At 38.1% G+C, this 16,953-nt stretch overlaps 1 protein-coding gene across 11 annotated transcripts in view; it reads left to right on the top strand.

Annotated features, from left to right (window-relative positions):
• Positions 1-16,953, top strand: part of CNOT10 (CCR4-NOT transcription complex subunit 10) — a 72,613-nt gene that overhangs the window by 17,457 nt on the left and 38,203 nt on the right. For all 11 annotated transcript variants that reach the window (XR_011995214.1, XR_011995213.1, XM_072726352.1 and 8 more), the window contains 6 exons: positions 4,454-4,604; positions 6,689-6,831; positions 7,659-7,745; positions 9,191-9,274; positions 10,908-11,025; positions 15,933-16,082. Coding sequence is in view for 9 of the 11 variants with exons in the window: in XM_072726352.1 (XP_072582453.1) it covers positions 4,454-4,604; positions 6,689-6,831; positions 7,659-7,745; positions 9,191-9,274; positions 10,908-11,025; positions 15,933-16,082 (733 nt within the window). In the remaining 2 variants the exon portion in view is untranslated. The remainder of the gene's footprint in view (positions 1-4,453; positions 4,605-6,688; positions 6,832-7,658; positions 7,746-9,190; positions 9,275-10,907; positions 11,026-15,932; positions 16,083-16,953) is intronic.

Raw genomic sequence — 16,953 nt, 5'->3', positions numbered from 1 at the left:
TTATAATGTCAGATTGTTCTAGCATTTTGGATCAGGACATGATTAATTGATTAAATAGAAGATATTCTGATTTATGTATGGTTTGGAGCTTGTCTTGGTCATAACAGCAACATCACAGATTTAGAGCTTGGATAGTCCAGAGAGTTATTATTGTTAATTAATAACAATAATTATGATGATGATGATGATTAGGATCACATAGCAGACATTTATTGCTTATGATGGAACAAGATCCTGCTAAGAACCTTGTGTGCAGCATCTCATGTATTCTTCCCAGTAGTCCTATGAAACAACTACTATAATTTTTCTCATTTTACAGAAGGAAAACTGAGGTACACATAACTTGTATAAATTGTCCAAAGACACAAAGCTCTTAAATGAAAAGAGCTCTATCAACTCAGTCCTGTTTGACTTTATGGCCTATTCTTCTGATTACTGCATCATGCTGTAGACAGTTTTAAAGTGTCTCCCTCATAAGTGATACAGTTAGAAATAAGTCACCCCGGGAAGCCTGGGTGGCTCTGCAGTTTAGCACCGCCTTCAGCCCAGGATGTGATCCTGGAGTTCTGGGATCGGGTCCCACGTTGGGCTTCCTGCATGGAGCCTGCTTCTCCCTCTGCCTGTGTCTCTACCTTTCTCTCTCTCTCTCTGTATGTGTCTCTCATGAGTAAATAGATAAAATCTTAAAAAAAAAAAAAAAATAACTCATCCCTTCAGGCTCTTTGTAATTTTTTATAAGAATGAAGCTACTCTACAGTATCACCCTAAACATGGTGTAGTTAGAAATAAGTAACCTGTTCAGGCTCTTCCTAATTCTTTACAGGAATACTTTTTTTTTCTTTTGGAAGATTTATTTATTTATTCATGACAGACATAGACTGAGAGAGAGAGGCAGAGCTACAGGCAGAGGGAGAAGCAGGCTCCTGGCAGGGAGCCTGATGTGGAACTCGATTCTAGATCCCGGGCTCATGACCTGAGCCAAAGGCAGGCGCTCAACCACTGAGCCACCCAGGCATCCCTACACGGATACTTTTTCAACCCTATTACAATTCTTCAATGAAGGGATGCCTGGGTAGCTCAGAGGTTGTGCGTCTACCTTTGGCTCAGGGCATGATCCCGGTCCCAGGATCGAGTCTCACTTCGGGCTCCCTGCAAGGAGCCTACTTCTGTTTCTGCCTGTGTCTGTGCCTCTCTCTATGTATCTCTCATAAAAAGAATAAATAAAATCTTTAAAACAAAAAACAATTCTTCAATGAAAATGAGAATAAGAGGAGTGCTTGGCTGGTTCAGTTGGTATAGCATGCAACTCTTGATCTCTGGGTTGTGAGTTAAAGCCCCAACTTGGGTGTAGAGACTATTAAAAAAAGAGAAAATGAGAATAATACTCAGTGTTTATCAAATATTTAATGTGATTCCAAATTCCATATTAACTGCTTTTTATGTTTTATCTCATAATCCTCACATTCAAATCCTGAGATAGTTGCTTGTTATCTCAGTTGTAAAACTGAGGTTTAGGGAGCCTAATAATTTTAATTACATAGGCCGGAAGGGGAGGAACAAGATTTGAACCAGACTTTCTGACTTTTTTTTTTTAAAGTAAACTCTACATGTAGGATTCGAACTCATGATCCCAAGATCAAGAGTTGCACACTTTACAGACTGAGCCTCCCAGGCACCCTCAGACCTTCTGACCTGTGAGCCTGTTTTTGTAACTACCCCAGTCTTCACAAATTTATATGACTTCACATTTCATTATTTCTCTAGTCTTATTAACCATGACTTTATCTGGAGCTCCAGAATCAAAGGAAAGATGATGTTTGTGGATATCTAGTACACTTGTCCATATGACCCCATAGACTGTGTCTTCCAGGGAACATTTATTTGGTCTTTGAGTACAAGTTCATCCTTAAAAACCTTTTCTAGGAAAAAAAAAAAAAAACTTTTCTAGAGTAAGAGATTCCTGCAAACTTCCTGTTTTTTTTTTTTCTTTTTTCTTTTTCTTTTTTTTTTTTTTCAAACTTCCTGTTAAGCAAAGAAAACTGCTTTTTGAAATGCTTTAACCAGCCTTTAGTCTTTTTTTTTTCTTTTATTCTTAATAAGGCTGGTTCAGTAATTCCCCTCATACCACCCAAATCCCTGTATTTCCTAGAAGTGTTTGTACCTGTGTTCCCTAGCTTTCTTTATTTTTTTTCCTAGCTTTCTTTAAATCACACTTCTGTTCAGAGTCATATCCTTGGCATAGTTACATAGCTTTATAATCTATTCCATTTTTCTTGATGTTTTATCTCATTTAACGAGTAATTTTTGTTCTGGCTGGAGTACTTACTAGATGTTTTTGGTAAGTTGTAGAAATTGTGGTTGTTGGGACCCCTGGGTGGCTCAGCAGTTGACTGTCTGCTTTTGGCTCAGGACGTGATCCCAGGGTACCAGGATCAAGTCCCGCATCAGGCTCCCTGCATGGAGCTTGCTTCTCCCTCTGCCTCTCTCTCTCTCTCTTTTCTTCTCTCACTCTCTGTGTGTGTCTCTCATGAATAAATAAATAAATCTTTTTTTAAAAGGGAAAAGAAAATCTGACTGTTATTTATGTCATAAGCTCAACCATTTTTTTAAACCAAAATTCCTTAATTTGTCCCCTTTCTGGCTAATAATTAACCCTTTCTTAGCTCATTTTTTTTCTGTTACATTACTATGAAGAAGTATTGTCTTTCTTTGGAAATTGAGTTTTCTCTAAAGAGACTGTTTTTAGTGACTTGGTAAGTGAAGATTATACAGAATGTGCAAACTCAAGGAGATGCAAGAGCTTGTGGTCTGAGAGGACGAATTGTTAACACTTCAGTACTCCTGTCAAGTGCACTGTGTAGATGACTGAAGTCTGCAGATGTCTGATTACAAATCAGTCTGTCATGGACCTTCCGGTTCCTTGCTGTCAGCCAAACCAAGGTTGTTAAGTTCGTCATGTATATCAAAGTCCCACTGCTTAATTTAGGGAAGTGTCAGCCTTAGAGTTGATTGCTTAATATTGCTCAATAATTTGTCCCAATCTTCGGTGGCCCCTGGGTGACGACGGTTGAGCATCCAACTCTTGTTTTGGCTCAGGTTGTGGTCAAGGGCTCAGAGCTCAGTGCCTTGCCTGCTTCGGACTCTCTCCCTCGCCCTCTGCCCCTCCCCCCTGAGGTCCTTCTTGCTTACTCTTTCTCTTTCTCTCAGTCTCTTACTCTCAAGTAAGTCCTTAAGAAAATAATTTATTCTAATCACAGTAGTGGCAAAGAAAGATTACTTTTGGGATCCCTGGGTGGCGCAGCGGTTTGGCGCCTGCCTTTGGCCCAGGGCGCAATCCTGGAGACCCGGGATCGAATCCCACATCAGGCTCCCGGTGCATGGAGCCTGCTTCTCCCTCTGCCTGTGTCTCTGCCTCTCTCTCTCTCTCTCTGTATGACTATCATAAATAAATAAAAATTAAAAAAAAAAAAGAAAGATTACTTTTAATATAAATAGAATTCCAGTTTTGAGTGTTAAATGAAATTACAGAATGGTTGCAAAACTTTATTAAAATGCAAAGTATTGTGATTTTTTTTTCTGGGATTAGATGTAAATGTTAGTTTTAGCAAAGCCTTTATTTTATTTTATTTTTTTAGTTAGTGGGAACAAAAACCTGAACTTAAGAAGAAAATCAGAAAATATACTTCCTAGCTGTAAAGTCTTCAGCAAGATAATTAAGCTTTTTGTGCTGGTCTCCTTATTTATAAAATGCAAATGATGATGATATCTATGTCCTAGAAGTATGATAAGGATTAAATGAGGTATTTTTTATAAAAGGTTTAATGTAGTAGGCCTGGCACATAGCTAAGTAGTTAGCTATTGTTTATTAATATTTAAAATTTTTTTTTAATTTTATTTATTCATGAGAGACACAGAGGGAGAAGCAGATGCCCTGCAGGGAGCCCTATGCAGGACTCGATCCCAGGACCCCAGGATCATGAGCTGAGCCAAAGGCAGATGCTCAACCACTGAGCCACCAGGCGCCTCTAACATTTAAATTTTACTTTAGCTTTTACAAAATGGGATCCAGCTAATGTATACATAGTGCATAAAACAGTGCATATGGGAAAGGTCTTTTGAGTTTTACCCACTCCCAGGGAGGCTAGAAAGTGAGGATCCAATTTGGAAGCCATGTTGGCAGTTAAAACATTGATGATATCTTCACAGTGGCAAGGAAGAGACTTATCTTGCCTTGTGCTAGGCACTACATAAAGTCCATGAAAACGTCTTACCTAATGGAATTTTATTATGAATAAAATAATTTTTAATATGTGAGAATAATTAAAATCTAGAGGTCCTGTTAAAAATGTGGAAAAATTCAGAGTTGTTTCTTTTTATTCATATAGATTCTTTCATTTTTGCTCTTTGTTTTCTTACTGTTGTGAGAACATATTCTTTGTTGATTGTTTCATAGGTCCACTCAGCTGTTGAAGAAATGGATGGATTAGATGATGTAGAGAACAGCATGTTGTATTACAATCAGGCAGTCATTCTTTATCATCTGCGGCAGTACACAGAAGCGATAGCAGTTGGTGAAAAGCTTTACCAGTTCATAGAACCTTTTGGTATGTTCTGTCAAAATTTTTCTGTCGAAAATTTCCCTATTTTCAGGGGACCTGGGTGGCTCAGTCAGTTAAGTCTGACTGAGCCTGACTCTTGATCTCAGCCCAGGTCTTGATCTCAGAGTTGTGAGTTCAAGCCTAAGTTGGGTGGGCATGGAACCTGCTTGGGATTCTCTCTCTTCCTCTGCCCCTCTCCCACTATAAAAAAAGAATTCTGTATCTTCTTATACTTGCAATGGCCTCTGGTACTTTTACCTAATTAACCTAAATCAGGGAATTACTTGTTACTATTTATAAAAAAAGAAAAAAGCTATGTCAGATTTTCTTAATAGCCAGAAAAGATAAAAATGACATTACTTTTAGATGAACCTAGGTTTTCTTTCAGCATTTCCTCCTCACTCTATTTTTAAAAACAACTGTTAGAAATGATGTTTCTTGGGATGCCTGGGTGGCTCAGCGGTTGAGTGACTGCCTTTGGCTCAGGGCATGATCCCAGAGTCCCAGGATCGAGTCTCACATCAGGCTCTCTGCATGGAGCCTGCTTCTTCCTCTGCCTATGTCTCTGCCTCTCTCTCTATCTCTTGTAAATAAATAAATAAAATCTTTAAAAAAATGATGTTTCTGATTGGAAAGATTTAGTGATTTTTGTCTGCTCTTTTTACACTACCTAGTGTACCCAATCTTGTTACTTGGACAATGTATTAAGGAGTATTTGGGGATGTTAAGGGACAATTTTTTTTTTTTTTTTTTTTTTTTTTTGTCCATTGCCTCACTGACATTTTTGTGGGTAATTATAGAATAGATAGTACAGACTATCTTAGCGTTTTCTATATCTTAATTAGCTTGCAGTTACTAGCCTTGAGTAAGTATGGTAAGAAAGGTGAAGGCAAAGGAACAAAGAGGGAGCAAATAAAGTAGCAAAGCCTGACTCAGGAAATGGTTGTTAGGGCTGTTTGTTTCCAACTCACAATCAGTCAGATTTCAGTTGTGATTCACATTTTTGTCTTTTTCTTACATTACTTTCTTTTGAATTTAAAACACTAATGCCAGTTCCTGATTTATAAATACCTGATTGCTGATTAGTCCCCACAGGACAAGAGGTAGAGTGTGATGGCACCTCTGTGGGGCTTTAGAAGAGTTACAGGATCGCCTTTGCTGTCAACTGGTTGAACAGCTGCTTACTATGGATCTAGGGAGGCATTTTTAAGATACTCCTCTTCTGTACTGTGGGTGTGGTGGCTGGGCAGATTGGGCAGGAGAAATACCCGTGGTGAAGATGGTATAACTTGTGACCTTTCTCTATAAAACTAGAAATCAGAATTCTACTTCTAGGATGACACAGATGTGTTTTCCAAAAAGCTGGGGGTTTTGTTGGTTTTTTTTGTTTTTAAAGTAATCTCTACACCTAAGTGGGGCTTGAATTTATGACCCCGAGATCAAAGTCACATACTCTACCAACTGAGCCAGCTGGGTCCCCCTACAAAGCTGGTCTTTAGGATTTCTGAAACAATTCATCAAATCCTATTAATCTATATTGTGGCTGAGTATAGAATATAGCAACCAACTAGATAGAATTCAAATTTTTTTTTTTTATGATAGTCACACACACACACACAGAGAGGCAGAGACATAGGCAGAGGGAGAAGCAGGCTCCATGCACCGGTAGCCCGACGTGGGATTTGATCCCGGGTCTCCAGGATCGCGCCCTGGGCCAAAGGCAGGCGCTAAACCGCTGCACCACCCAGGGATCCCATAGAATTCAAATCCATTTTTCTTAGGGGGCACCTGAGTGGCTCAGTGAGTTAAGCCTTTGACACAGGTCATGATCCCAGGGCCCTGGGATAGAGCACCGTACCACACCGGGCTCCTGTTCAGTGGGGAGTCTGCCTCTCTCCATCTACCTCTTCCTCAGCTTATGCTCTCTCTCTCTCTCTCTCTCTCTCTCTCTCTCAAATAAATAAGTAAAATCTTAAAAAACATAAACAAAACTTAGTCTTTGCTCTTTAGAACTTTTTGGGGAGGAGTGGTCTGGTATGTTTGCTTCACTTTGGATTATAACTTTTCTTTTCCTGTTTCTTTTCCCCCAGAAGAAAAATTTGCCCAGGCGGTGTGTTTTTTGCTTGTAGACCTTTATATATTAACCTATCAAGCTGAGAAAGCTTTGCATCTTCTTGCTGTCCTAGAAAAAATGATATCACAGGGTAACAATAACAAAAATGGGAAGAATGAGGTAAGTGTTCTGAGGTGATCAAAGTTTATGGTTAATATTTGGGGTTATTAAATATTTTAACAGCTTTATTGAAATATAATTCACTATACAAAATGGTCATTATTGTTAATAAAACCATAGGATTACATACTTGAAAGTGGCTAAGAGACATTGTGAAGGATAACTAGGAGTCTAGCATATGATGTTGGTAGTGTTTATACCAGAGAAAGTTTTTAAGAAGGGACTGACATGGGGGCACCTGGGTGGCTCAGTTAAGTGTCTATCTTCAGCTCAGGTCATGATCCCAGGGTCCTGGGTTGAGCCTTGCCTGCGTCAGGCTCCCTGCTCAGCGGAGAATCTGCTTCTTCCTCTCCCTCTGACCCTAGCCCACTCTTTTCTCTCTCTCTCTCTCTCTCTCTCTCTCTCTCTCTCTCTCTCAAATACATAAATACAAATCTTTAAAAAAGAAAAATGTGGGCTTCAAAAGGTTAAAAAAGACAAAAAAGGGAACATGATCCGTTCTGGGTTTCAGAAAGATAATCTTGAGTTTTGCCAGAGTACAATCCATGCTTTCTAAACCTGGCATATCATTATATTCAATGGGAGCTTCTCAAAAGTAGTTTCCTCCAAACAAAACAAAACAAAGTAAGTTTCCTGTTACTCATTCCAGACTATTATACCTGAATCTGAGAGTGAGACCTGGGATTCTGTAGTTCGAAAATGCTTTCTAGATGATTCAGATTAGCGCCCTTGGAAACTACTGATTTAAATTATGGTAAAAAATATATATATATAATGGTAAAATATATATATATTTAATTTTGGTTAACTTTGTTTTACCACTACAGACTGGTAATAACACCAACAAAGACGGATTTAATCATAAAGCTGAAAGTGGAGCCCTAATAGAAGCTGCAAAATCAAAGATACATCAGGTAGCATACACTCTAAGAGAGATTTTATTATCATGTATTTTACTAATAGTTATGAATGATAAAGAATGTGATAAATCATTGAAAGAAGTAAATAATTCGAGGCATGTATGTTTGTTTAGCTTTGAAGTATTGTAATTTAAAAGCACATTTATTCTTCTGACTATATTTGCCTAAAATGATAATGCAGTATCTTTCAATTTCTTGATAAGAGATTGAGAGAAATGGCCTGGGAATGTATTGGATGATAAAATCAGTTTGTAGACTATTAAAATTCATTCTTTTTTTTTTTTTTTTTTTAAGATTTTACTTATTTATTCATGAGAGACATACAGAGAGAGGCACAGACACAGGCAGAGGGAGAAGCAGGCTCCATGCAGGGAACCTGTTGTGGGATTCAATCCCAGGACTCCAGGATCATGCCCTGGGCTGAAGGCAGGCACTAAACCACTGAGCCACCCAGGGATCCCAAAATTCATTCTTAATTAGCCACGTGCAGATAAAAATTGATAGGAATTATAGAATTACTGAAACACTATATTGTGCATCTAAAACTAATACTGTACATTAATTATACTTGAATTAAAAATAAATGAATTTGGGGGTTGGTCCCTGGGTGGCTCAGCGGTTTAGCACCTGCCTTCAGCCCAGGGCGTGATCCTGGAGACCCGGGATCAAGTCCCACGTCGGGCTCCCTGCATGGAGCCTGCTTCTCCCTCTGCCTGTGTCTCTGCCTCTCTCTCTCTCTCTGTGTCTCTCATGTATAAATAAGTATTTAAAAAATAAAAAAATTTTTTAAAGCTTAAAGTTGTTACGATTTTTGTGTGGAACTTAAATATAAATTTTATTTTATTCTACCACATTTTTTTTTGTTTGTTTTTTAGATGTTTTCTACGAGTATAATAAAAATAGATTAAGATAATATACAACCTGCTTTTGTCAGTACCTGGTATAACCATGTTGTAAACAGATAGGGTTGAATTTCCTTTTGACTAGAAAATAAGACTGCTTCAGCATGTGTAAATCCATCATAGTCCTGGGGTACCTGGGTGGCTCAGTGGTTGAGCGTCAGCCTTCAATCATGATCCTGATATCCTGGATTCGGAGTCCCACATTGGGCTTCCCACAAGGAGCTTGCTTCTCCTTCTTCCTATGTCTCTGCCTCTCTCTCTCTGGCTCTCATGCATGAATAAATAAATAAAATCTTTTAAAAAATCCATCATAAGGCAGCCCCGGTGGCGCAGCAGTTTAACGCTGCCTGCGGCCCGGGGTGTGATCCTGGGGACCTTGGATCAAGTCCCACGTCAGGCTCCCTGCATGGAGTCTGCTTCTCCCTCTGCCTGTGCCTCTGCCCCTCTCTCTCTCTGTGTCTCTATGAATAAATAAATAAAATCTTTAAAAAAAAAAATCCATCATAGTTCTCACATACTCACATTTTCCTTTGATAGTATAAAGTGAGAGCTTATATCCAAATGAAGTCCCTGAAAGCATGCAAAAGGGAAATCAAGTCAGTGATGAACACAGCTGGAAATGTAAGTTTCTTTTTGACTTTTTTTTTCAATTTGTAATTTTTATGTCCTAAAACTATCTTATTTGTACAATAAGTGTTTGTCAGTTTTAAATTATTTTAGTCTCTTGTAGTGTATATTTACCACTAGATACAAACCTTGACATTGAGTTGTGAAGTGGTGATCATACTGTGTCTATAATTTAATACTTTCCTCACTTAAAATTAAACCAAGCATTTCTCCTTGGCGTATAGTCCTCAAAACCACCATTTTAAATACTTAGTATTCTGGGAGTAGTTTATCATAATTCATGTAAACATTTACTATTAGACACTTCAGGATTTTTTTAGTTTATACTCAGAACATTTAGTAAAGATGAACAGTTCATCTGTAGCCCAAACCTGCCCTTTTCCAGTGATCTTTGGCTTGACAATAACTTCAGTTTGACTAAGCTAGACTATTTGAGATAAGCTTACTCCTTTCCACTCCCTCTACCCCACTCCTCCACTGATACGTAATTTTTTAAGACTGTGAAAGGAAAAGACAGAATTGTGAACATTCTTGATGCTTTTAGGAAAACTGTTAACTTTAAGTATGAAGGCATAAAGGGATACAGTTTGTAATAGGAATAGTTCAGGAAAATTGACCCTCAAAATCCTAGACAGGATCCAGATTAATCCCTGGGTCAGTACTCAAGTGATTTTTGATGAAAACAAATTGTAAGCAAGGTCTGAGAGGGTAGACTTGAGGCTAAGAGGGAAAAGCCTAACTAGCCAGCCAACCATTATCAAAGCTTTTTTGAGACAAAGACATGATCCCCGCCTTAACAGAAGCCAGAGTCACAGGGGAGAAACAGGAAAATAAATATTGTAATGCAGGGTAGAAGTAGTACCTAAATCAGGAGGTACAGAGCAAAGCAAGAACAGGGACTTAGAAAAAAAGCCTGTAGCTAAGCTAAAGTGAATAAATGATGAGACCAGGATTCCTCATGTCCTCTTGGTTGGATGTTCAGTGTGCAAATCTATGTAGGCAAATGCATTCTAAATAGGAACTATACAGGTGATCCTCCACTAGGAGGATGCTTAGGGGAAGTGAAACATGATTTACTATCCAAAATCTGATTTTTGTCACAGGAAGATTAGCTCTCAAAAATAAGGCATTCTGTTAGGCAATACTTCCATCCATAGAATGACACCTTTTTTTTTTCCTATTTGGGAAAGCATTGAATGATTGTTTGTATCCCTTTGGGTTCTAATGAAGGTGCATTTGTACCCTAAAAAATATGGGAGACTTCCAGTCTCTCATAGTCATTGAAGTAAAGGGCCTAGTTAAATTGGTTTTCAGTTAGTAGTATAATAGGTGAAGACAGTCTTGTGTTCTTATATACTGTATGTATTTTTTTAGGCAGACTCTTAATTCAGTTGATAAGGTGCTCTCTGATAAGTTTAATTTTTTTAGATTGTGAAAGCAAGGAAAAATTTTGAGACTATAGTTTTTTGTGATCACGACTTAAATGATTCATTTATGCTCTTCAGGACATGCCAGTATAGCAGTATGATTATGATCTCTCATTAGGCATCTGAAAACAAAATATAAGCAACTCTCCTATTCTTTTTTTTTTCTTTCTTTTTTTTTTTAACTCTCCTTTTCTTTACAGTCTGCACCCTCTCTGTTTCTTAAAAGCAATTTTGAGTACTTAAGAGGCAATTATCGAAAAGCTGTGAAGCTATTAAATAGTTCAAACATTGCTGAGCATCCAGGATTCATGAAAACAGGTAAAAGAAAACGTGAAATTCTGGTATTTTCTTCTTGTCTCTTCTGTCTTTTGTTGTTTCCTACAGTGCTCTTCAGTGTGATTTTTGCTAATTTTTTTTACATGTAATGTTTTTTCTGCTGCAGAAAAATCTTGAAATTTATTCTATTATTTCCATTTTATTTATTTTATAGATTTATTTATTTAGTGTGTGTGAGCAGGGGTAAGGGGGCAGAAGGGGAGAGGGGGAGAGTAGCAAACTTCCTACTGAGCACAGAACCTGGGGCTTGGCCCATCCTATGCTATGACCTGAGCTAAGCCAAGAGTTGGATGCTTAACTGAGTCACCCAGGTGCCCATATTTGTTTTCCATTTTATTTATTTATTTATTTATTTATTTATTTATTCATTCATTCATTCATTCATTCATTCATTCATTCATTCATTTATTTATTTATTTATTTAAATGATAGTCACACACAGAGAGAGAGAGAGAGAGGGGCAGAGGGAGAAGCAGGCTCCATGCACCGGGAGCCCAACGTGGGATTCGATCCCAGGTCTCCAGGATCCACTGCGCCACCCAGGGATCCCGTGTTTTCCATTTTAGAAGAAGCCTCACTTCTTTTACTTTTCTTTCCCCTCATTGTATTCGTTTTCTTCTTTCATTCTTTAAGATTTTATTTGAGAGAGAGAGAGGGAGCATGAGCAGTGAGGAGGGAGAAGCAGACTCCCTCCACACTGAGCAGGGAGCCCAATATGGGACCCAGTCACAGGACTCTGGGATCATGACCTGAGCCGAAGGCAGATTCTTAACCAACTGAGCCACCCAGGCACCCCTCATTTTATTTTTTAATACTAGCTTATAAATTAGATCCAATACGTAGGTACTTGGGCTTTTACTTTGTGAAATGAGACGTTTTAAGAAAATGAGTTGATAATGTTTATACTTATCCCTTTTCTCCCATAAAGCTGTGAGCATATGATGATTTTTTTTGCATATGATGATTTTTTAGACTATTAACTATGTCAAAAATATTTCAAAAAATATTTCTATAAAGTTAGGAAAATAATTATTATTTATTTTCTAATTAGAAAGTTTTAATGAGGGACACCAGGATGGCTCAGTCAATTAAGCACCTGAATCTTGATTTTGGCTCAGATCATGATCTCAGGATAGTTGGATGGAGGCCTACATTGGGCTCCGCACTGGGTGTGGAGCCTGCTTAAGATTCTTTCTCCTCGGGGCAGCCCTGGTGGCTCAGCAGTTTACCGCTGCCTTTAGCCCCAGGGCCTGATCCTGGAGACCCAGGATCCAGTCCCACGTCAGGCTCCCTGCATGGAGTCTGCTTCTCCCTCTGCCACGGTGTCTCTGCCTTTCCCTCTCTCTCTCTCTCTGTCTCTCATGAATAAGTAAATAAAATCTTTAAAAATAAATAAATAAAAATTAATAAAAATGAAAGAAGGTTTTTATTTATTTTTTAATAAGAAAGAAGGTTTTTAAAAATAAGAATTCATGAGAGATATAAAGAGAGGCTGAGACACAGGCCAGAGGGAGAAATAGGCTCCCTGTGGGGAGCCCAATGCGCGACTCAATCCCACGACCACCAGGCGTCCCAAGAAAGAGAGTTTTAATGGATTGCTTAATACTGGGACACCTGGGTGGCCGGGCAGTTGAGTGCCTGCCTTTGGTCCAGGGCGTAATCCTGGAGTCCCAGGATCGAGTCCTTCATCAGGCTCCCTGCATGGAGCCTGCTTCTGCCTGTGCCTCTGCCTCTCTCTCTCTCTCTCTCTCTCTCTCTGTCTCCCATGAATAAATAAATAAAATCTTTTTAAAAAAAATTTGCTTAATACTGTTGGAAAAACAAAAGGTAAAATTTGGGGCTTTAAATTCATATCATTGCTATTTTTTGGAGAGAAAGGAGGAAAATCCATTTATTCAAGAAATGAAGTAAAACTATTGAAAATGCTTTACACCAAGTTTAAAATGCAAAGGATGGAAGTGCCTGGGTGGTTCAGTTGGCTTTGCGTCTGACTCTTGGTTTTGGCTCAGGTAATGGTATCAGTGTCGTGAGTTTGAGCCACATGTGGTACTCTGTGCTCAGAATGGAGTCTGCTTAGACTTCTTTTCACCTCTCCTCCCCCGCTTATGTGCCTGCCCTCTCTCTTTCATTCATTAATAAATAAATAAATAAATAAACTCTTAAAATACAAAGAATGAATAAGTTTTTGGGTAATTTTTATTTTAGATTCTATTCAGATACAAAGAACACACTTGCAGACATACCCACTGCCCCCAGCCCCTTTGCCTGTTCTGTTCACTGGGTTGTAAAAATGGAGAAAAGCAGTTTGTTCCACTATAGTTTACTTGGATATTCTGTCTGAGTACCCATTTTTAATTCTGAATTTTCATTTTTGCTGTTTTTATTGTCATAATTTCCCCTCAGAGGCCCATAATACCCAAACGCTGAAATGATCTTTCATGCTAAAAATTCAGTATCCTTGAGAAAATTTTGCTTAGGACTGTCTTGATGCAGTTTTCAGAATCAATATTGTCAAGCTCTACAGTGGAGTGAGGAGCAGGACATGCAGTTGACTAGTCAACAGTTAAGATGATCTAACGGGGGATCCCTGGGTGGCGCAGCGGTTTGGTGCCTGTCTTTGGCCCAGGGCGTGATCCTGGAGACCCGGGATCGAATCCCACGTCGGGCACCCGGTGCATGGAGCCTGGTTCTCCCTCTGCCTGTGTCTCTGCCTCTCTCTCTCTCTCTCTCTCTCTCTCTCTCTGTGTGTGTGACTGTCAAAAATAAATAAAAATTTTTAAAAAAATCTAACGGGAGATTTTTATGCAGTAGTTATATATTTTATATATTGATATTTTTATAGTTATTAATTTTAAAATATTTGTTCTTGGGATCCCTGGGTGGCGCAGCGGTTCGGCGCGTGCCTTTGGCCCAGGGCGCGATCCTGGAGACCCGGGATCGAATCCCACATTGGGCTCCCGGTGCATGGAGCCTGCTTCTCCCTCTGCCTGTGTCTCTGCCTCTCTCTCTCTCTGTGACTATCATAAATAAATTAAAAAAAAAAAAAAAAGAAGAAGTCTGGAGAACGACAAGAATTCTAACTGAATTCCAATCATGAAATAAAGTATGTTTAAAAAAAAATTAAAATATTCTTGTATGTAAAATTTAGTTTTTGCTGTTGATAAAATACACTTATTAGAGAAGCTCTAGGAATAGAATGTTTCTTAAATTGTTGACAGTGCCACAACCAGAGGCAGCCTCCTTTAAATATGTTAGTATATTTCTTACTATCTTGCCCTGAAGCCTAGTTTTGGTCTTTTTAAAAATCATTGCTCAATTTTAAAGCACATAAGAAGAAAATTAGATTTTAGTATTAAGCTTTGGATATCCTGAGGGTTTTTTTTACGATTTTATTTATTTATTCATGAGAGAGACAGCGAGGCAGAGACGTAGGCAGAGGGAGAAGCAGGCTCCATACTGGGAGCCTGATGTGGGACCCCATACCGGGACCACGCCCTGAGCCAGAGGCAGTTGCTCAACCACTGAGCCACCCAGACATCCTGAATAACCTGAGTCTTAATTTTGTCAGTCTAGTCCAGCATTTTATATCATTGAGGAAAAGATGGACTCATTAGGTTCTTTTGGAGTATTTGAGAAGCAGTTTAGAAGAAGAAAACTAAAGCTTGGATTGTTTATTCCATAAGAAAGCCCAGAGAAACGAAGTGTCGAAATATACAATCATAAAAGCAGCTAAAGGAAACTTGAATATTTTAATTTGGGGGAATTGATTAAATATTATCCAAAATGCAAGAACCATAGAGTTTAGAAAAGACGACTAAAATTAACCACATAATCATGTAAAATTTGTTTATCATTAAACACCTACACACTGAAGCAGGTCACAAGACAGATCACATGCTGGCATTGGAAATATTTGAAACAGATGTGACAGAAGATTTCTATAACATACTAACAGGTAACCAATAGGAAAAACCTCTGTAACCAAATTAAAAAATAGATAAAAGAAAGAAGCAGTGTGTACATTACAGGATAAGAAGTACAAATGCCTAATAAGCATGAGAAGATAGCTGCTCAGCCATAATAGTATTTATTTATTTTTTTAAAGATTTTATTTATTTATTCATGGCAGAGAGAGAGAGAGAGGCAGGCAGAGGGAGAAGCAGGCTCCGGGCCTCCAGGATCACACCCCAGGCTGAAGGTGGCGCTAAACCGCTGAGCCACCTGGGCAGCCCCGGTGGCGCAGCAATTTAGCGCCGCCTGCAGCCCATGGCGTGATCCTGGAGATCCTGGAGTCCCACATCAGGCTCTCTGTATGATGCCTGCTTCTCCCTCTTCCTGTGTCTCTGCCTCTCTCTGTGTGTCTCTATGAATAAATAAATAAATAAAATCTTAAAAAAAAAGAGTTAAAAAATAAAGAAGTGTGAACTGAAAGAGCAGTGGAGACTTTAACAAGCAAAAGCAGGAATTTATGTATTCTGTTTTATGCATTCCTGCTACTCATTAATATGTTGCCATAGTAAATGTGTCCATATATACTTATTCTTTCCAGTTTCTACATAATATTTTTTGTGGACAAAATACATATAATGTTACTAAGAAGTATTTTTTGTCCTTTGCACTATTGTATCATTTGCCTATTATTAAAAATTAAATCAGAAAAAAGATTAAGCAGGGTAACCAAATCAATGGGTAGGGTTGGTTTATCACCTAAAACAAAGGATTTTAAAAGTAAAGGAGCTTACAGAATTTTCGCATGTCCCAAATTTCAGGTGCCTTGTCAACTTTTCTATAAGGATTAGGTGGAATTGCTGTTTCATTGACAGTTCTTGTGTGGCATGTATCAACAGTAAAATTTTAGGATAGATTTGTTTGTGTTTTTTTTTTTTCAGGTGAATGCTTGAGATGCATGTTCTGGAATAATCTTGGTTGCATTCATTTTGCCATGAGCAAGCACAATCTGGGAATTTTCTACTTTAAAAAGGCTTTACAGGAGAATGACAATGTTTGTGCACAGCTCAGTGCAGGCAGCACTGATCCAGGTGAGCCCATTGCTGGGGGATAGTCATATTTTTCTACTAGAGGAGAGCACGATATTAAAGAGCAAGCAACTGAGCACTGAGTGATATATAAAATTGTTGAATCACTGTATTGTATACCTAAAACTAATATAATACGGTACATAAATTATACTAGAATTTAAAAAGTAATTTTTTCTAAAAGAATAAATAGAAAAAAAAAAAAGAATAAATAGGTAGATAGTGATCAAGTGTCTGGTCAAAATGCATCCGTATGTGCCTACCTACAGTTAACATTGACCCTGATCAACAGGTTTATTTAAAAGGAAAAAAAAAACAGGTTTATTCAAGATTTTTAGTAAATAATTGCTACTTCAAATATTAAGGAAATTTAAATTACATTCACTTTTCATGGACTTGAAAATCAGTAATCACATATGGTAATGTTATACAGCAAAATATGTTGCTAAGATTTCTCGACTGTGCTAAACTTTGTTTTGTTTTGTTTTGGTTTTCTTTTTTCTAAGTAAGCTATAAACCCACCCTAGGGCTTGAACCATGACCCTGAAACTCACATGCTCTACAGACTGAACCAGCTGGGCACCCCTAGTTTTATTATAGCTTCTTTCCAAGGTTTCACTATAGGCAGCACCTGTCAATCTTTTTTATTTTTCTTTTTTTTGCACCTGACAGTCTTTGAGCAAATTCCTAAAGTCTATAACTTTATTTATTATTCATATGGTATGGATGCTTGACCTGGAATGCTTAAAAGCAATTATTTAGCTTTTTTTTTTTTTTTTTTTTTTATTTAGCTTTTTTAAATTAAAAAAAAAAAATGATGAAAGCATCCAGAATCATAAGTAGTCTTATTTTATTATAGACTGTGAAACTTTGA

Source organism: Vulpes vulpes, chromosome 11, assembly GCF_048418805.1.
Source record: "Vulpes vulpes isolate BD-2025 chromosome 11, VulVul3, whole genome shotgun sequence".
NCBI lineage: Eukaryota > Metazoa > Chordata > Mammalia > Carnivora > Canidae > Vulpes > Vulpes vulpes.
This window is presented reverse-complemented; position numbering and strand designations above follow the sequence as displayed.